The 17661-nt window shown below is 39.5% G+C and overlaps 1 protein-coding gene across 2 annotated transcripts in view; it reads left to right on the plus strand.

The window, feature by feature from the left end:
* ACOXL (acyl-CoA oxidase like) overlaps positions 1–17661 on the plus strand; it is a 627156-nt gene that overhangs the window by 85453 nt on the left and 524042 nt on the right. For both annotated transcript variants that reach the window (XM_056813765.1, XM_056813764.1), the window contains exons 6-9: positions 2559–2673; positions 4024–4110; positions 7272–7344; positions 9318–9450. In XM_056813765.1, the coding sequence (XP_056669743.1) occupies positions 2559–2673; positions 4024–4110; positions 7272–7344; positions 9318–9450 (408 nt within the window). The remainder of the gene's footprint in view (positions 1–2558; positions 2674–4023; positions 4111–7271; positions 7345–9317; positions 9451–17661) is intronic.

Consider the following 17661-nt stretch of genomic DNA (forward strand, 5'->3'; position numbering starts at 1 on the left):
TTAAACCATTACCTTCCATCTGAGAATGGATAGTAAGTATCCATTCTAAGGCAGATGAGCAGTAAGGACTAGGCAATTGGAATTAAGTGACTTGCCCAAGGTCACACAGCTAGGAGATGTCCTAAGGTCCCATTTAAGCCCAGGATCTCTCTCTCTAGACCTATCTCTTGTCCACCAATATCTGGTTGCCTCTTACTAACTTTAAGCTCATGCTCAAGCAAGCTCATGAAAACTGTGTTTGAAATGCTTAATTAGGTTGAATTTTTCAGATTGTTCTCTATTAAGATAAAAAAAAAATTGCCTCCAGTCCTTTTCAGGATACAAATGTATCAGAGGAGCAGAGCTTTAGAACTCAAAGGAAACTTAGAGTTCATTTAGTTTAGCTTTTTAATTTAATAGATGAGGAAATTGAGGCTCAGAAAGTTAAATGACTTTCACAGGGTCATTCACTGGGAGTAGCAGAGATAGGATTTGAATCTAGGTTTTCAGATTCTTTTTTTTTTTTTAAACCTTTACCTTCCAGCTTAGAATAAATACTGGGTATTGGTTATAAGGCAGAGGAGCAGCAAGGGCTGGGCAATGGGGGTTAAGTGATTTGCCCAGGGTCACACAGGTAGGAAGTGTTTGAGGCATCTCTGGACCTGGCTCTCAATCTGAGTCACTCAGCCACTCCTCCCCTACATTCTTAATAAGTACTTTTTTCCCACTGTCTCACATTGCCAGTTGGAGAACTGAAATGATCACTGAGCTAATATTGACTCTGAAAGTCACAGGAATTAGTCCTAAAATATAATTGTGGATCTTAATCTTAATCTTAATTTTAATTGTGGATCTTAATCATTGTATGATTGACTCTTAAGGCAGGAAGGCACCTGATACAGAGACACAGTTTTTGATCAGGACACTGTAAAGAACCTTCTAATTGGTATTCCTTCCTCTGGTTTGCTCAGGGAGGCAGCGTTGCATAGTGGATGAGATGTTGGACTTGTAGTCAATAAGACTTGGGTTCAAATCCCAGCTCAGATACAAGTTGTATGGCTCAGCAGTTACTTAACTTTTCTGTCCCTCAGACTCCCCTCTTAAAAAATGGGGAGATTGGACTTGATGGCCTCTAAGATTTCTTTCAACTCTAAATCTTTGATCCTATGATCTCTTCAATCTATTCTTCAAATCACTGTCTTAGTCATCTATGATCATGTTACTCCTTGACTCAAAATTTTTTAGTAGTTCCCCATTATGTGATATAAAATCCAATTCTCATTCAGGGCTTTCCAAAATCTCATTCCTACCTTATCTGATTCTATTCTTCCCCTTCTTGTTGTCTACTGGTGTCAGATGGCTTAGAAAGCCACATATTAATATTATCTATGTTTTATTATGTTTATTGATTATTTCTCAGTTACTTCTTAATTTAGAACTGGTTTTGGGGGCTACAGTGCTGCCTATAGACTGAGGGGTTGATACCTCTATTTTATATCTATATTAAATCATTATTATCATTTGTTAAAACCCTTATTTATTTGTTAATTATTTCTCAGTTACTTCTCAATTTAGCTCTGGTTTTGGGGGCTACAGTGCTGCCTGTAGACTGGGGGGGGTTGATACTGCTATTATATATATATATATATATATATATATATACACACACATATATATATATAAATACATATATAATCATTATTATTATTATTTATTAAAACTCTTATTTTTCTGTCTTATAATCAATACTATTTAAGTACTGGCAGAAAAGTGGTAAGGGTTATACAATGGAGGTTAAGTAACTGACTTGTTCAGGGTTGCAGAGTTAGGAAGTATCTGAGCTCACATTTGAACCCAGGATCTCCCATCTCTAGACATGGCTCTCTATCCACTGAATCACTTAGGTGCCCCTTATTAAAAAAAAAAAGTAAACCCTTGCCCTCTATGTTAGAGTTGGTTCCAAGTATTGGTTCCAATGTAGATGAGAGGTAGGCCAGGTAACTGGGGTTAAGTGACTTGCCCAGGGTCATAGAACCAGGAAATATCGGAGACTAGATTTAAACCCAAATCCTCCTGATTCCAGACCTGGCCCTCTATCTACTGAGCCACTTATTGGCCCCCCATCCCTCTGTTTTTGTCTACCTTCAAGCCAAATAAAACTACGCTCTCTTCCTTATTCCTGCTCTGAACTCTAGCCCTTTGCTTATATGGATCCCACTTGCAAGAATAGACCCCTCCACCCCAACTCGGTTAAAGTTTTTCATTTATTCACTTCAAGGTTTGCTTCAGAAAATTTCCTCCTGGAAGGAGGCTTCCATGCCTGTCCAGCTGGTGAAAGTAGTCTTTCTCTCCTTCTTAGCTCACAGGGTTTCACTTTCTCCTCCCTTGTATGGATGTTGCCCTCCCTTGGAGCCTGGTCAGTGGCGCACTTGTCCTTTCCCCCCTTAGATGCTAAGCTCCAGCTGTTCCAGCTTTGGCCTTGGAGGCCATTACAGCAGGAGGCGCTTTTTCTGTGTGTGCTTGCTTGAGTTGAAATGGATAAAGAGAACAATGACTCTGTTGTCTTATGTTTCTGGTAGGAATTTATCATTGACACTCCTTGTGAAAATGCGGAGAAGATGTACATTGGGAATGCAATGGAAGGGCATTATGCTGCCGTCTTTGCACAGCTCATCATAAATGGAAGATCTCAAGGTTTGTGTTGCTCCCCAGCTCCAGAGAGCAGTTTACATTTATCTGGGGTCTCCCCAAAGGCTAGTTTAAATGTTAAGGATGAAAGCTGTGAATGTGCTTTAATATAAAGACTTTCAGGACACCCTGTATAATGCTTCGTGATGACAGTGCTTTTCATAGACATTAATTCATTTGAACCCCATGATAAAGTCTATCCTGTAACATCAATAAGCAGTCAGGAAACATTTATTAAGTACCTACTATGTGCTGGCACTGAACTAAGCTCTGGGCACATAGTAAGAGTTTTATTCTTCCATCTTTATATTTGAGCAATCAGGTTGAGAAGATGAGATTTGTTCAAGAACAAGAGGTAGTAACATGGCTAAGGACTGAAAATCTGCCCCACTAATTCCAAATTCCATGTTTTTCCACACTGCCATATACTTCCTTGCTGAAATAACAATATCATAATGGTTGAAGTTTTAGTATATGTCTAGCAAGGCATTAATCAGCCTTACACAAATGCTTCGAAATCTTTATCTACTCTTCTTTCTAGGCAGTTTGGTGGTGTGGGGGATAGAACTCAGTATCTCAGGTCAGAAGGACTTGAGTTAAAATTTGACCTTAAACACTTAGTAGCCATGTGACCTTGGAGAAGTCATTTTTACCTTGGCTTGGCTTAGTTTCCTCATCTGAAAAATGGGGATAATGATACCTTCCAGGGTGGCTGTGAAGATGAAATGAGATCTTTTTAGTGTGCTTTGCAAACTTTAAAGTGCCATATAATTGCTTTATCATTTGCCTTAGAAGAGGGGAGAAGCAGTATAACTTATTCTTATGTTTTAGAGTCACATATATTCATTTGCTTTTTAAAAAAACCCTTACCTTCAGTCTTAGAATCAATACTGGGTATTGGTTCTAAGGCAGAATAGCAGTAAGGGCTAGGCAATGGGGGTTAAGTTTATTTGCTTTTGAGATTGCAGGCTAGGGTTTTTTAACTTTTGCCAGTTTGGTAAAAGTCTCAGAATACTATTTTTTAAAGCACAAATAAATAATATAATTTTAAGCATAAAATAAAATACATGTGATTACTAAGAACAATGATAATTGAAGTAGTTATGAAGTGTTTTTTTAAGTTTATGGTTCCCTAAAATCTATCTACAGATCCATGAACCCCAGCTTAAGAACCTCTGTTACAGACTATTATTTTGACCTTCCTACAGTTCAGAGTTATATGGCTGTGTGAACTTAGGAACCTGTTAATAATTCTGTAATTCATCCTGAAGTCTCCATTTATGGATGTGGCTTCATTTTTTTTTCCCTTTGGAAACCTACATTTCAGGAATCTCCCCATTTCTCTGACCTCTTTAGGCCCCCATTGCTTCATTGTTCCCGTCAGAGATGAAAATGGAAGCCTGTATCCTGGAGTGACAGCGATTGACATGTTACACAAAGAAGGTGAGGCTTTAAGCAGTTCCTCTCCCTGCCCAGGTGGCTCCCAGGGACTTCTCTTCCAGGCTCTGAAGAATAAAACAAAAATAAAACCTCCAGTCATTGATAGACATGACTAAAAACAAAATAAACAAAAACTTGAATTGTGCAGAGAAGGCCTTTAGTGAATGCTGTAAAAAAAACCCAAAAACCAAAAACCAAAACCCTTACCTTCTATGATAGTGCCAGTTCTAAGAAGGAAAATTGGCAAGGGTTAGATAATCAAGGTTAAGTGACTTGCCCAGGGTCACACAACTAAATAAATACTTATTGATTAAGTTTCTCATTGACTTATTCTCCAAGTACATCAAGTCAACAGGAATTTACTAAGTATTTTATATGTGCCTAATAAGCAGTGGAAATATAAATAGAAAAAGAAAGTTGGTGCCCTCATGAATCTTACATTCTAATAGGGGAAGATAATGCGTAAAAGGAAACTGAATGGGGTGGTGAGAATTCTTTATATGAGCTTAGAAACTTTAGAAAATTCCAGTTACTCATGTTATTGCTAGTTCTTTGGCATCCCTGCTCCTCAATCACTTCTTAGTATTAGGGGTTAGTAGATTTTTGTTCAATTAACTTTGTGTGTGTGTGTATTTGTGTGAAAATGTTTTTTACATCTGTCTTAGGTTCCCTACAGACCCAGCATGGTGCTGTGTATGTAAGAGATGCTCAGTAAAGATTTGTGTTTTAAGAAAAGAAAATTTTATTGCTATTTTTGTTTTCACATTACTTATTTTGTTTTACAATTTATCAATCTTCCCACTCTTTCCTAGAGAGCCATCCCTTATAACAAAGGAGAGAAAAAAACCAATTTTGCAAAAATATATTGAAAAAAATGTGACATTAAATTTAGTATTCTGCACCCATAGTCCCCCACTTGTGCAAAGAAGTGGCAAGGGTTGGGGAGATGACTTTTACCTCTTCTTTTGGGTTAAGTGTGGTCATCATTTTATAGCCTTTGATTTTGATGTGAATACTTGGTGTTTTTTTTCCTCTTAAAAATTAAACTTAATTTTTTTAATGAACAAAAATTTGCCTTCTCTTTCCTTGCCATCCTCACTCCCCACCCCATTCTCTGCCAACTGAAAATTGAGGGATGCCAAATGAAAGCCTGGTCTCATTTTTTTTTCTTAGGCACCAAAGTTAGTATCTGTCCTAGTTAACAGGGTTCCTTTCTGAATAAAGGAAGGGACTTTTCCAGATTAAATTTGTAGCTTAAGCTTTCAAAAATCAATTATAAACTATAATAAGTATTTGGTCAAGCCCCCCCATGCATATATATATATATAACCCATATATACATACATATACATATACTAAGTGAATACTTGTTGAATAGGATTCAGCAAGGCTCCTGGGGACCACTGGATGCCATAGGCAGATCTCAGTGATGGTGGTGGCTGTGGGGAAAGGGGAAGGAAAAAGAAAGTGAGGAGAAAGTAAAACATAATAAGAATAACAAGATTTGTAAAGCACTTTTCATAAACTATTTCATTTGAGTCTCACATCATCCCCATCAAATAAAGACTGCAGGTGCTGTTACCATGGAAGGAGCTGAGTATAGCTGACAAGAGTGCTAAATCTGGAGTCAGGAAGACCTGGATTCTGTTCGTGCCTCTGACACTTTGCCGGGTAACCTTGGACAAATCACTGAAATTCTCTGAGTCTCAGTATCCTCATCTGTGAACTGAAAGGACTGGACTAGAAAACCTCCAAGCTACTCCCCAGTTTTAAATCTGTGATATTATGACCCCCATTTTATAAATGAGGAAACTGAGACTGAGGGATTAAGTGACTTGTAAGGGGTGACACGACAAATGTGAGAAGCCATGACTGAGCCAGGTTCTCTCCATTCCCAGTCTAGGACTAGAAATAGATCCTGGAGGGGGGTGGGGGGGAGGTGGAGTTTTATCAATTGCCTTTGGTACCACTAAGTATATTCCTGCTGTAGGATGAATGAAGTTGGGCACTTGGGAGGGCTCTTTTTTCTTCCTCGATATACCCTAGTCCGCTTTAGCTGACCTACCCTATAGAGAGGTATAGAAGATTTTAAACCCGTGTCCCCCAAGTGCCTAATATGCTATCTGAGATTGTGCTAGGGAACTCCCAGCAATTGCTTTAAGTATATCTGACTTTGTACCTGCTGGACAGAGGCTTGGGTCGCAGCCCTGTGGAGGGATGCCAAATGGGATTGTAAAAACTCTAGAAAGCCTGTTCTAATTTTTCTCAGGCACCAAAAAGAGGGTCTGTCCTCGTCAACAGGGTCCCTTTCTGAATAAAGAAAGGTACTTTTCCAGCTTCAACTCATAGCTTAAGCTTGCAAAAACAGACAACTTGGCTCCAAGCTGAGTTAGGAACTATGTTATGGGCAGAAGTAAAACCTAGGGGTTGGGGGTGGGGTGGGTTGGTGACAGCCTCTCATGAGTCACGCAGAGATGAACTTTGCAGGTTTTGGCAGCCCCGCTACTGATCGAGGCACCCCCACTTTGGATATTGAGTAGCGAGGCTCCCGCAGTTGCCTCTGCAGCCACCGAGGCTGCTTCCTTTCCAAGGCAGCTGCCTTCAAGTCAGCCAGGTGTGCTGGGGGCTGCGATGGGGGGTGGGGACATTTGTGGTGAGGGAAGAGAAATTTGAGTTACACTATTGTTGAAGAGCCCAAATTGGCTTTCCCGGGGCTTATATATGCATCCTTGTATTCTTTCATTCAACTAGAACTTAAATCGATTCTCCTTTTCTTGACCATTGCTAACTGCTCAAGCAGATAAGGTCTTTTTCCTCTGCCCCCATCCCCCACCTTCCCTGGGCATGTTAGATCTGAGGGAAAACAAGATTTTTTTCCTGCCTTGTCAGGGAGCTGCCCAGCTGTGCTATAGGAAACAAACATAGCTCTGGTAAATAATCTTGCTCAGGGGAAAAAAAAATAACCAACCCAAAACAAAAACAACCCCGTCTCTGGAAGTAATATAGACATCTTTGGTTAAGCGCCCGCACCCATGTTCGCTGCCGTTTATTTGGAGTCAACGCTTGGCACGTGGGAAGCCTAGGAGGCAGATTTGCTGATTAGAATGTGGATTTTTCTTTATGCTCCTCCAGTTCATTTGCTTATGTTTCTGTTTGCTCTGTAGGCTTACATGGTGTGGATAATGGGATTTTAATATTCGACAAGGTTCGAATTCCAAGGGAGAACCTACTGGATAAGTGAGTAACCCTTCTCCACCTCATTAAGTTCACTGTGCCTATAAAATGATGGTTCCCCCAAATTCCACTCAGCTGCCATTAGTCTCAAAGAGATTGTGGACTTCTGTATCTGGCTCAATCTTGGGATTATAAACGGGATGTCCAGGGGCATTTTTCCTTGCCACTCTTCCAATCTTCCCCCACTCCTACCTCCAATTCACTAAAAACAACAGCAAAAACAAACCTGTAATCCAAACGATACTACCCTGGGTTCTAGAAAGTGTATTTTCTTCCATTACTCCATGACTCCATTCACCACCCTTGGGCACTACTCCCCTACTGTTTTCTCCTCTATTAAAATATGTCTCTTGTTGTTGAATATTTAATTCAAGACTTTAATAAATGGTCATTCATTCCATTATTCATTTAGTTCATTCATCCCTTTAATTTTTCCAGATGAATCTGAGGCTGGGGTTAGGTGGTGGCGAAGTGGGGGGCTGTTAAGTCCAAGGTCACACAGGTAGTACTCTTTAGTAGGGAAGGGAAGGAATAAGTGCCCACTATGTGCCAGATGTGCTGAGCACTTTATCAATGTGGTCTCATTTGATCCTCACTATAATCCTCGAGGTAAGTGCCATTTATATTCCCATTTTACAGCTGAGGAAGTTGAGACAGAGGCTATGTGACTTGCCCAGGGTCACACAGCTAGTAAGTCTCTGAGATCAGATTTTAACTCGGGACTTTCTGACTCCAGACCCAGTGCTATACTACCAACTATCTCAACTGGTGGTAAGGTTCAAACCTGGTCTTCTTTTGGACTCCTCCCCAGAGGCAATGCTTTTCTTTCAATTACAAATAGTTGGGCAGTGGGTAACAGTTTTTACTTTTTGAGATTATTTTAAAAGGCAAATTCATGAATAATGGCAGTGATGGTAAATATGATTATAGTTTGTGTTGGAAAGGCAACATTAGGAATGATCTAATGTAAATGGAGTTTGGGCATTTGGGACTCATGTCTTATCAACAAAGGTGGATCATACTTTTCTAGGATGGAAAAGGAAGGAAAGCAGCAATGCTTCTGTTTCTTCCCTAGCCTTTAGTGAGATGATAGGTGGCCTAGACAATAACCAGAAGTTCTGCCTCTTTTCCTTATGGAGCTAAGGAGATATATCAACACTGGATGAGGCAGTAGACAGGTGAATTGGAAAAGAGGATGTGTGTTTCTCATATCTCAGAGATGTGAAGTGGAATGTCAGTTATCTATACACCTGAATTTGAGGAGAAAGCCAACTCCAGAGATGGAAAACCACGAACTGCCCTCATAGGCATCCTGATCACCAATGAAGTCAGCATGGAGCAGGGTAGACCAGGGTCAAGAACGCAGTTTTGGTGCACAGAATGACTGACCAGCAGGCACATACGTGGTTGGATAGCAGATTGGTCAAGGCCAGACTCTGAAGTAGATTCCAAAGAACTTATGGTTTTATTTCAATAGAACTTCTGTTGATATAGCAGTGCTCTCTTCCACAGGCATTTCCAAGGGTTGTCAAGGGGAACCAGTTTCTATCTTCCTTGAATTACCTTAAAGCAAGTCAGTAGTTAGTGCTAAATCCAATTGGTTGTTAGCACTAGCATAGATCAAGTTAACTGATAATGCTTTTTTCTTCTTTCACTTACTTAACTTTTTACTAATTGGGTTCCCTTAGCAGAGAGAATGTTTTTCATTTCTGTATACATAGTCCCAGCTCTAAGCACAGTGCTTTGCACATTGTGGCTATTAAAAGAAATGCTTATAGGACTGAATTGATCTCATGAGGAAGTATGCCAATGATCCCTGCATGGCGTGTTGCCTGCCTCTCTCTCTCTTTCTTTGATGGAAGGCTTCACCTGAAAGAGCACGCCACTGTTGGTTCCATTGTAGAGTATATTTAACCATCTGATTTTTTCTTATGACATGAAGCATAGCATTCTCTTTCCTCTCTTTTCCTGTGTAGGTTTGGTTCCGTGGCACCAGATGGACAATATTATTCACCCATTAAGAACAAGAGCGAAAGATTCAATGTAATGTTGGCAGCTCTGACACCGTCCCGATTAGCTGTGGCTTTCCAGGCCTTGGGAGCAATGAAGGTAGCTTTCCTGGCATTTCTCAAGTGCCTATATCTGCAAATGACACTCATCTCTGCCTCACGAATGTTCCCCAGTTATTACGGTATTGAGACTACCACACTTGGAGGCTGAGTAGATCTTCAGAATGTCGGGGCTGTTTAGGTTGGTTGGTTAGAGCCTGGTGCTAATGAGGCTAGGATTAGAGATTCAATCCCTATCCAGGCCAGATGGCTGCAGAAACAGGAAAATTTTTGTTCCCCAGCCACAGATGCACCCTTAACGCCAGCCATCTGTTTCACAGATGTGCATTTCACAGATTAGGAAGAGCACTGGGTAAAAGGGTGTGGATGACTCAGTATAAAACCATCACCACTACTGGAAAAGCCATGGCAAGCTCATGCTCCACTTGTGATGGGTCAGCAGAATTCTATGTGTTGATCAGTCTATTTTTATTTAATTCTTCGAGGTGGCCTCATTTACCTATGATGGTGTGATGATGCTTGTAGACATATCTTCTAGTTGGATTTGTAAGACAAGCTTTAGAAGATGGTCAATTTTCTCCAAGGTCCTAGGGTTACACTCATGAAACCTTAGACTCTTTAAACTAGAAGACACCTGAGAAGTCATTAAAACCCCATATAAATAGGGGATTCCATCCTCAACTTTTTCATCATACCTGACAAATGGTTAATGAAAGAATTTACTTCTCCTCAACTGGCCTATTTCATTTTTTGGGGTGGTGGTGGCTCTAATTCTTAAGATGATTTTTCCCCTTTATATTGAGCCTTTATGCTATGTCTTCCTATAATTTCTAGTCCCATTGCTTTTCTTGGCCCAAACAGAATAAACATGCTGGGCATGGTGGCACACATCTGTAATTCCTGCCATTGGGAAGGCTAAGGTTGGTGGATCTCTTGAGCTTGGGATTTCTGAATTGCATTGTGCTAAACCAATTGGATATCTGTGCTAGGTTTAACATTAATGATGAACCCCCTGAGAATGGGTCTGGTTGGTCTACGAGGTTGCTATGGAGGGGAAAATTGGAGACTAAGTCAAAAATAGAGCAAATCAGTGCTGGGCCATTCACAATAGGATGAGCCCCATGAGTAGCATCTATACTGAGCTAGGGAGACCCAATCTCTTTAAAGAAAATGTATAATCACTCTTCCACCCACCAAACATTCTTTTAAGCACTTGAAGACAAGTGATCATGTCTATCAAGTTCTTATCTTTCTATTTGTACATTTCTACTTTTTCAAAGTATGATCTTTTGTTAGGTCAGCTAGGTGGTATAGTGGATAAAATGCTGGACCTGGAGTCAGGAAGACCCATCTTTGTGAATTCATATCCTGCCTCAGACACTTACTAACTGTGTGACCCTGGGCAAATCACTTAACCCTGCTTGCCTTAGTTTTTTCATTTGTAAAATCAGTGGCAGAAGGAAATGGCAAACTGCTTCAGTATCTACTTAGACGGTCACACTATTGGTTCATGTTGAGTTTACAGTTCATTAAAATACCTTGAACTATTTTTGTGTAGCTACATTGGATCCAGCCTGTGCTTGAGCAATTAAGTTGGGGTCTCACAATCTTGGCAACAGATGTGCTGAGAGAGTAAGGGAAGGGCTCTGAAGGTGTGATCAGAGACAGACTGTCATAGTATCATTATTACCCAGCCCTTTTGATATTATTAGTTGTGCCACCTTGTCTTGTAAGCAGCTTATAAGATGGCCCATTTCATGAAATTCTCTCCAGGCTTACCCATAACAATCCACTAAGCCATTTAGCTGTTCCTCCCCCCATAAACATTTATTAAGCATCTATATGCTAGGTATCTAGGATATGAGGAGAAAGAACAAACAAAAAACCAGCTTCTGCCATCAAGGAGTTTGCATTCAATTTGGGGAAAATCACACATCCCCAAATGAGACAATAGAATACACTAAATATGAAGGAGGGAGCCAGACAGGAAAGTAATTTGGGATGAGGAAGTCGGGAAAAGCCTCATATAGGAGATAACTTGAGCTGAGCTTTGAAGAAAGCTAGGAAAAATGGGTTAAAGCTACACAGAGAGATTTTGACTTTATAGAAGGAAAAACTTTCTGACAATTAGAATTGTGCAGAAGTTGAATCAAAAACCTCCAGAGGGCAGTGGGTTCTTCTCCAACAAAAGATCTTCAACTGGATGGAGCTTTGTCACTTAATAGATCCTTTGTAGAGTGGATTTTTGCTCAGGTATAGGATGGCCTCTAACGGCCCTTCTAGTTCAGAGATTCTGTGATGTTTAGTTTGCTCAGTATTTTGAGGTGTCATTCATTCAGGTTATGTTATCTTGCATTCTCTGAGGGTGATGAAGAGTTCTCTTTTGTTGTTGTTCAGTCATTTTAATCCTATCTAACTCTCTGTGACCTCATTTGGGGTTTTCTTGGCAAAGTCACTGGAATATTTTGCCATATTCTTCTCTAGCTCATTTTACAGATGAGGAAACTGAGGCAAGTTAAGTGATTCATTCAGGGTCCCTTAGCTAGTGTTTGAGGCCAGATTTGAACTTAGGAAGATAAGTCTGTTGACTCCAGACCTGGCACTCTTTCTAGTATGTCACCTTGTGCCCAAGAAGCTTGCTTACTGCCTTCTCATTCCTCTTGCTTTCAAACTTAGGGTTTTCCAAGCAGCTTGAACTGAAAAACCCTTTTTTTCTCTTTCTAATCCTGTTTTGCATCAGTTACCATCACTCTCTCCATCTCAGTTTCTGCTTTAGGCAACAAAGACCAAGAGAGTGAGTCATTTATGATGTTCCTTTTCTAATCAAAGAGGAACAGTTTTCCTCTGAGCATTAACCCTGCTTTGTGCCCTAATGTACAGGCTATTGACACAAAATTGTTAATATATACTTAGTATAATATATATATAATGTAATGTAATGTATACTTCTTTATTAAGCTCGTTAGGCTTTCTTACAGTTTTATAGCCTGGTTGCAGATATATGCCTTAGTCTCAAGGGGCTAATGTGAAAAAAAATTAAGCTTGTGTTTCAAAACAAAATAAAATATAAAATACTCCCCCACCCCCCCCCATTTTTCAGTTAAATGTAGAAACAATTTTTGACAATTGTTTTTTGACGTTTTAAAATTCAGATTTTTTTCCTTCTCTCCTTTCTACCCCACTCTTTGAGGTGGTAAATAGTCTGATATAGGTTATATCCGTACCTTCATGTAATACCTATTTACATTTTGCTTATGTCATGATAGAAGACACATATCACACATACAATAGAAATCTCACAAAGGAAATATAGTGGGTCTGCACTCAGACTCCAACAATTCCTTCTTTGGCTATGGATGTTATTTTCATCATGAATTCTTTGTGGTTATTTTGGAAACTTTGCTGATAATGGTTTAGTCCTATTTTAGTTGATCATTGTGTAATATTTCTGTGACTATACATTATTTTTTGGTTCTGTTCATTTCATTTTGTATCAGTTTATATAAGTTCTTCCAGGTTTTTCTTACCTTATCCTATTCATTGTTCCTTCTAGCACAATAGTATTCCATTACAACCATACACCACAACTTCTTCATCCAATCCCCAAAAGATAGACAACCCCTCAGTCTCCAATTCTTTGCCACTACAAAAAGAGCTGCTAAAAATATTTTGGTACAAGTAGGTCCTTTTCCCTTATTTCTGATCACTTTGGGACACAGACCCAGGAGTAATATTCCTTGATCAAAGGGAGTATGCATAATTTTGTGGCCCTTTGAGCCTGGTTCCTTATTGATCTCCAGAAAGGATGTATCAGCATAAATTTTTAAAATTAAAATCTTAACAAAAAGGAGCAACTAGGTGGCTCAATGGATAGTGAGCCAGGCCTAAAGATGGGAGATCTTGGGTTCAAATCTGGCCTCAGACACTGCCTAGCTTTGTGACCCTGGGCAAATCACTTCACCCCCATTGTAGCCCTTATCATTCTTCTGCCTTAGAACCAATACATAATATTGATTTTAAGACAGAAGGGAAGGGTTTTTTTAAATAAAAAACAAAATATTTAATTTTCTTGTAAATGGCTTAGAAGTTATTATAAACGTGTTCAGGAAAGAACAAATTATTTCACAACTACATTGTGTTCCTATGTCCATTGGTGTGTATGTGCGTGCGCACGCATATATATGTTTGTTTTAATACTGTAGCTAGGTAGTGTAAGGGGGGAAAAGGGGTTAATTTATAAAAAGGCTGGACTGGATATATTTAAAAATAGGGTCGCCAGGAATTTATATTAATTCCAAAGAGATTTATTTACAATTTATTTACAAAATATAGAAAGAGTGAAATAAGAAAATCAGAGAGAGGATAGGGTAAGATATCTAGTTTAAGCACTAAGTGATTTACTCCCAGCCCCTGGCTCAACCAGGGTAGAGTTAATCCTTAGGCCTCAGCAAAGTCAAGGACCTGGGGAAGTCTCTCTCAAGAGGTAAGTCTCTCAAGGCTAGTTTTTTTTTTTTTTCCAGAAAATCCAGCAGTGAAGAGTCAGCTTTTCACTTACCACATGTCAGTCCAAAGGAAGAGATTTTAGAATGGCCTCACCAGGAGCAGGGTCTCAGATCCAGTCAGCAGATTCTCTACCAGCCTCTACTCCAAAGAATGGAGAACTCTCAGTAGAACTGAATTCAGGAAGTTGTAACTCCCTTTAAAGACACTTTCTTTTGTGTTACTTCCTGTGCCTTCCCCTAATTCTACATCTACCAATCACAGTTAAAGTCCTGCTTTAGGATTGCCCAGGAGGCAGTCAGTCAATTCTGATTCATCACCCACTATTGCACACATGGCTCACAGATCTCCCCCACTCAAGTGTGAATGGGGTATTTACACCTTTGGTGATTAAATCTAAAAATGATCAGATCTTCCCACTCTACTTTAAGTAGGGTGTTTATGCTTTTGGTGATTAAATCTAAAAATAGGCAGGGGTTACAGTTTAATTTTCACAATCAGGGGAGAGTTAATTATTTTCATTTTCACAATCAGCTGAGAGTTAAATTTAATCTTCACAGAAGTCTGCTGGTAATTTCTGATGTTATTCCAGTCCTGTAATATCTGTTTAGATGAGCATATTATCAGTGGGGAAACTGAGACAGGTTTGTAATGAAGTCACTGGTCCTGAAATTAGGATATTGGCTAAAAATTAGTGAAAAGTTTTCCTTCCAAACTATTTGGCTAACAATATGGAGTCAGTCACTGACTCATTTTCATGGCCACAGAAAAGGTAAATAGGAGAAGCCATTGGAATTGCATTGAGGGAATGGGTTTGAAACAAAAGTGATTCCAACTTTATACAAAGCAGTAATAGCAATATCTACAAATCTGTAAGTTTAAATCATATAAAACTGTAAGTTAAATCATCAAATCCTTCAGAAACGCTGGTAGCATCTCTCTGGAAGAATATGGGAACACATGTCTTTTGAGAGTTATGAGGCCTAATTTAAGAATTCTGTACTTGTACCAATTTCAGTCTGTTGTGTGGCTCTCAGTGAAGATCTCATAGATGGACAGATTTTCCATTTGAATAGAAACTGTGAATTAAAGCTCCATTGGAGCAAGGTGAAGGGAGTGCCCTGAGAGAAAGACATGGTTTTTTAATAGTCATTTCTTAGGGAAGGCAAACAATGAGGTAGCTAATAAAAAAAATAGATAATTTTTTAAAAAGAAAGAAATCCTGTCGTCATCCTCCATTTACTTGGGCAGCACAAGAGAAGCTGATCCCAAGATCTAAGAGTATATTAGAAAAATCAAAGCATGAGTGCTTTCTTTGTAGACAGTTTACAATCCCAATAATCTAGGTTGGGTAAGTCTCAAGGAAGGGCATACAGGCAATTTTCATTCCTGTGGGGAGTCCATAGTGGGGAAAAATAAGAGCTTAGCTCTCTTGTTCCTATGCTATTGGAGTATTCCAGATGGTATCAGTACTCTTTAAATAGAGCACCTTGTCATCCCATCTTGTTGAGGCCATTTCCCCCAAACACACACATTCCTCCCTCACCCCTACCCCAAAGCTGCCTCACACTCAACTGATTACAAATGGTAATCCCAAGAATCAAATGCTGACTCTGAGATAAAGAGGTGGTAGGAGTGTTTGGAAGCAGTGCTCTAGAAATTAATTGCCTTCACAAATCACAAAACCCTGTGTGAAATAAATGCCAATGACACCAACATGAGCACCTACCAGTTCTTGTAGAAAGTGAGATTGTCACATAAGGATGGGATCTGGCCAGGAGCTCTGGTGGACATCAGATCCACCCTCTACTTTTGTGGCCCAACTGATTTAATCAGCTATGATAGATAGTGACCTTGGCCCGTGTGATCTCATCTCGAATGTCTCCAGTGAGGATGATTTCACCGCCTTTCTTGGCAGCCCCTCTGCTCCTATGGCTATAACACATGACATATGTTTTCCCTGTTGAAACTTAAGCCCATCCCTTCTATTTTTGCTTTCACTGATGAGTGGGAAAACGGCTCCCTTTCTTCCCTTCTGCCTCCCTCATATATTAGCAAAATGTGACTGTCTCTTCTCACAATGATATTTTTCTCAAGGCTGGGCATGCTCAATCCTTTTAAACTTTGCCCAGAGGTCTTATTTTTCTTGGTTTTCTCTCATTTCCATTGTGCTTCTTGGTCCTTGATGGTTTTCTTTAAGAAATTTGCTTAATAGGTCATCTCTCATTTGTATCCAGAATATTGTGGCAGATTCTGTGATTAAAAGAACAAAAGAATACGGAAATTAAGATGTATGGACCATGGAGGAGAGGGAGATTTTTGGACTGTGTTCAGAAATAGGCAAAGTCTGTTGCAAATAGACAGAGGTGGAGGTTGTGTGTGAAGGAGTAAAAGATACTGAAATGTAAGGATTTGGGAAACTTATACTCTAAGTTTTTTGGGAGGGGTCACTCTAAGAGTTCAGTAGGTACTATTGAAAAGGAGAAAGAAAACCTCACAGTACTAAAACTTACAGTATAGGGCAGTGAGGTGGCTCAGTGGATAGGAGCCAAACCCTGGGTTCAAATCTGCTCTCAGACAATCCTAGCTGTGTGACCCTGGGCAAATCACTTGATTAGCTCTTATTGTTCTTCTGCCTTAGAAGCAATACATAGTATTGATTCTAAGATAAAAGGTTAAAAAAAACTTACAATAACAAAAACTAGTCTCCAAAACCAGAAGTTGTCTGATTCTACATTGTATTATATTAGTTAGGCTTTACTCTCAATCCACAACCATGGAATTTCTCAGCAACTATCTGGTCCAATCTGTATCATTTTCTGTTTTTTAAATAATATATTTGGTGAGCTGGGTGATCCTGAACAAGTCACTTGACCCTCATTGCCTAGCCCTTACCACTCTTCTGCTTTGGAATCCATACATAGTATTGATTCCAAGATGGATGGTAAGGAATAAAAAAAAAAATTCATGTATGCCTTTTGTCTTTGCATCTTAGACCTTCCTTTCCTTCCCTCTTCCTTGTGGAAAAGCAAAATAACTGAGCAAAAACATCTGATACAGAAACTGACTGGAATGCAGCATTCTGTCCTAGCAGGTCTCGTGTCTCTGCTGTAAAGATATAGGCATAGGTTGTTATCTCAGGACCTCCCCTGTTTTTTTTTTTTAATATTTAATTTTCTTTTTGTGTTCTTTTCATTTAAACTCCTTGTATATATTGTTTTCCTGGTTCAGTTTATTTCAAGTCCTACTTCTGATATGACTCTGGGTAAATCACTTACCTTCTCAAGATCCCCTTTTTGTTGTTGTTGAGTCATGTCTGACTCTTCATGACCTCATTTGGGGTTTTCTTGATAAAGATACTGGAGTGGTTTACCATTTCCTTCTGCAGCTCATTTTACAGAAGAGGAAACTGAGACCAAATGACTTGCTCAGAGTCACACAGCTAACAAGTGTCTGAGGTCAGATTTGAACTCAGGAGGGTGAGTCTTCTGAACCTCAGGGCTGGCCCTCTATTTACTGTGCTGCCTCGTTGCCCTATGAAACTCCCTAAAATGGCACTCTTGTTTCAATAAGAAATGATAAAACAGCATATTGATCAGTATGACTGTGGGCCAGTTTCATTCCATGTCCCTTTGGCGTCATTCTCCTCATCTGTAAAATGGGGACAATAGTACCTTTGCATTGATTAGTACTTTGTTTCCCAAATGGAGTAAAGTGTGCAATGAGCTTTGCAAATATTAAAATGATATGG

Source organism: Monodelphis domestica, chromosome 1 (assembly GCF_027887165.1).
Source record: "Monodelphis domestica isolate mMonDom1 chromosome 1, mMonDom1.pri, whole genome shotgun sequence".
Classification (NCBI taxonomy): Eukaryota; Metazoa; Chordata; class Mammalia; order Didelphimorphia; family Didelphidae; genus Monodelphis; species Monodelphis domestica.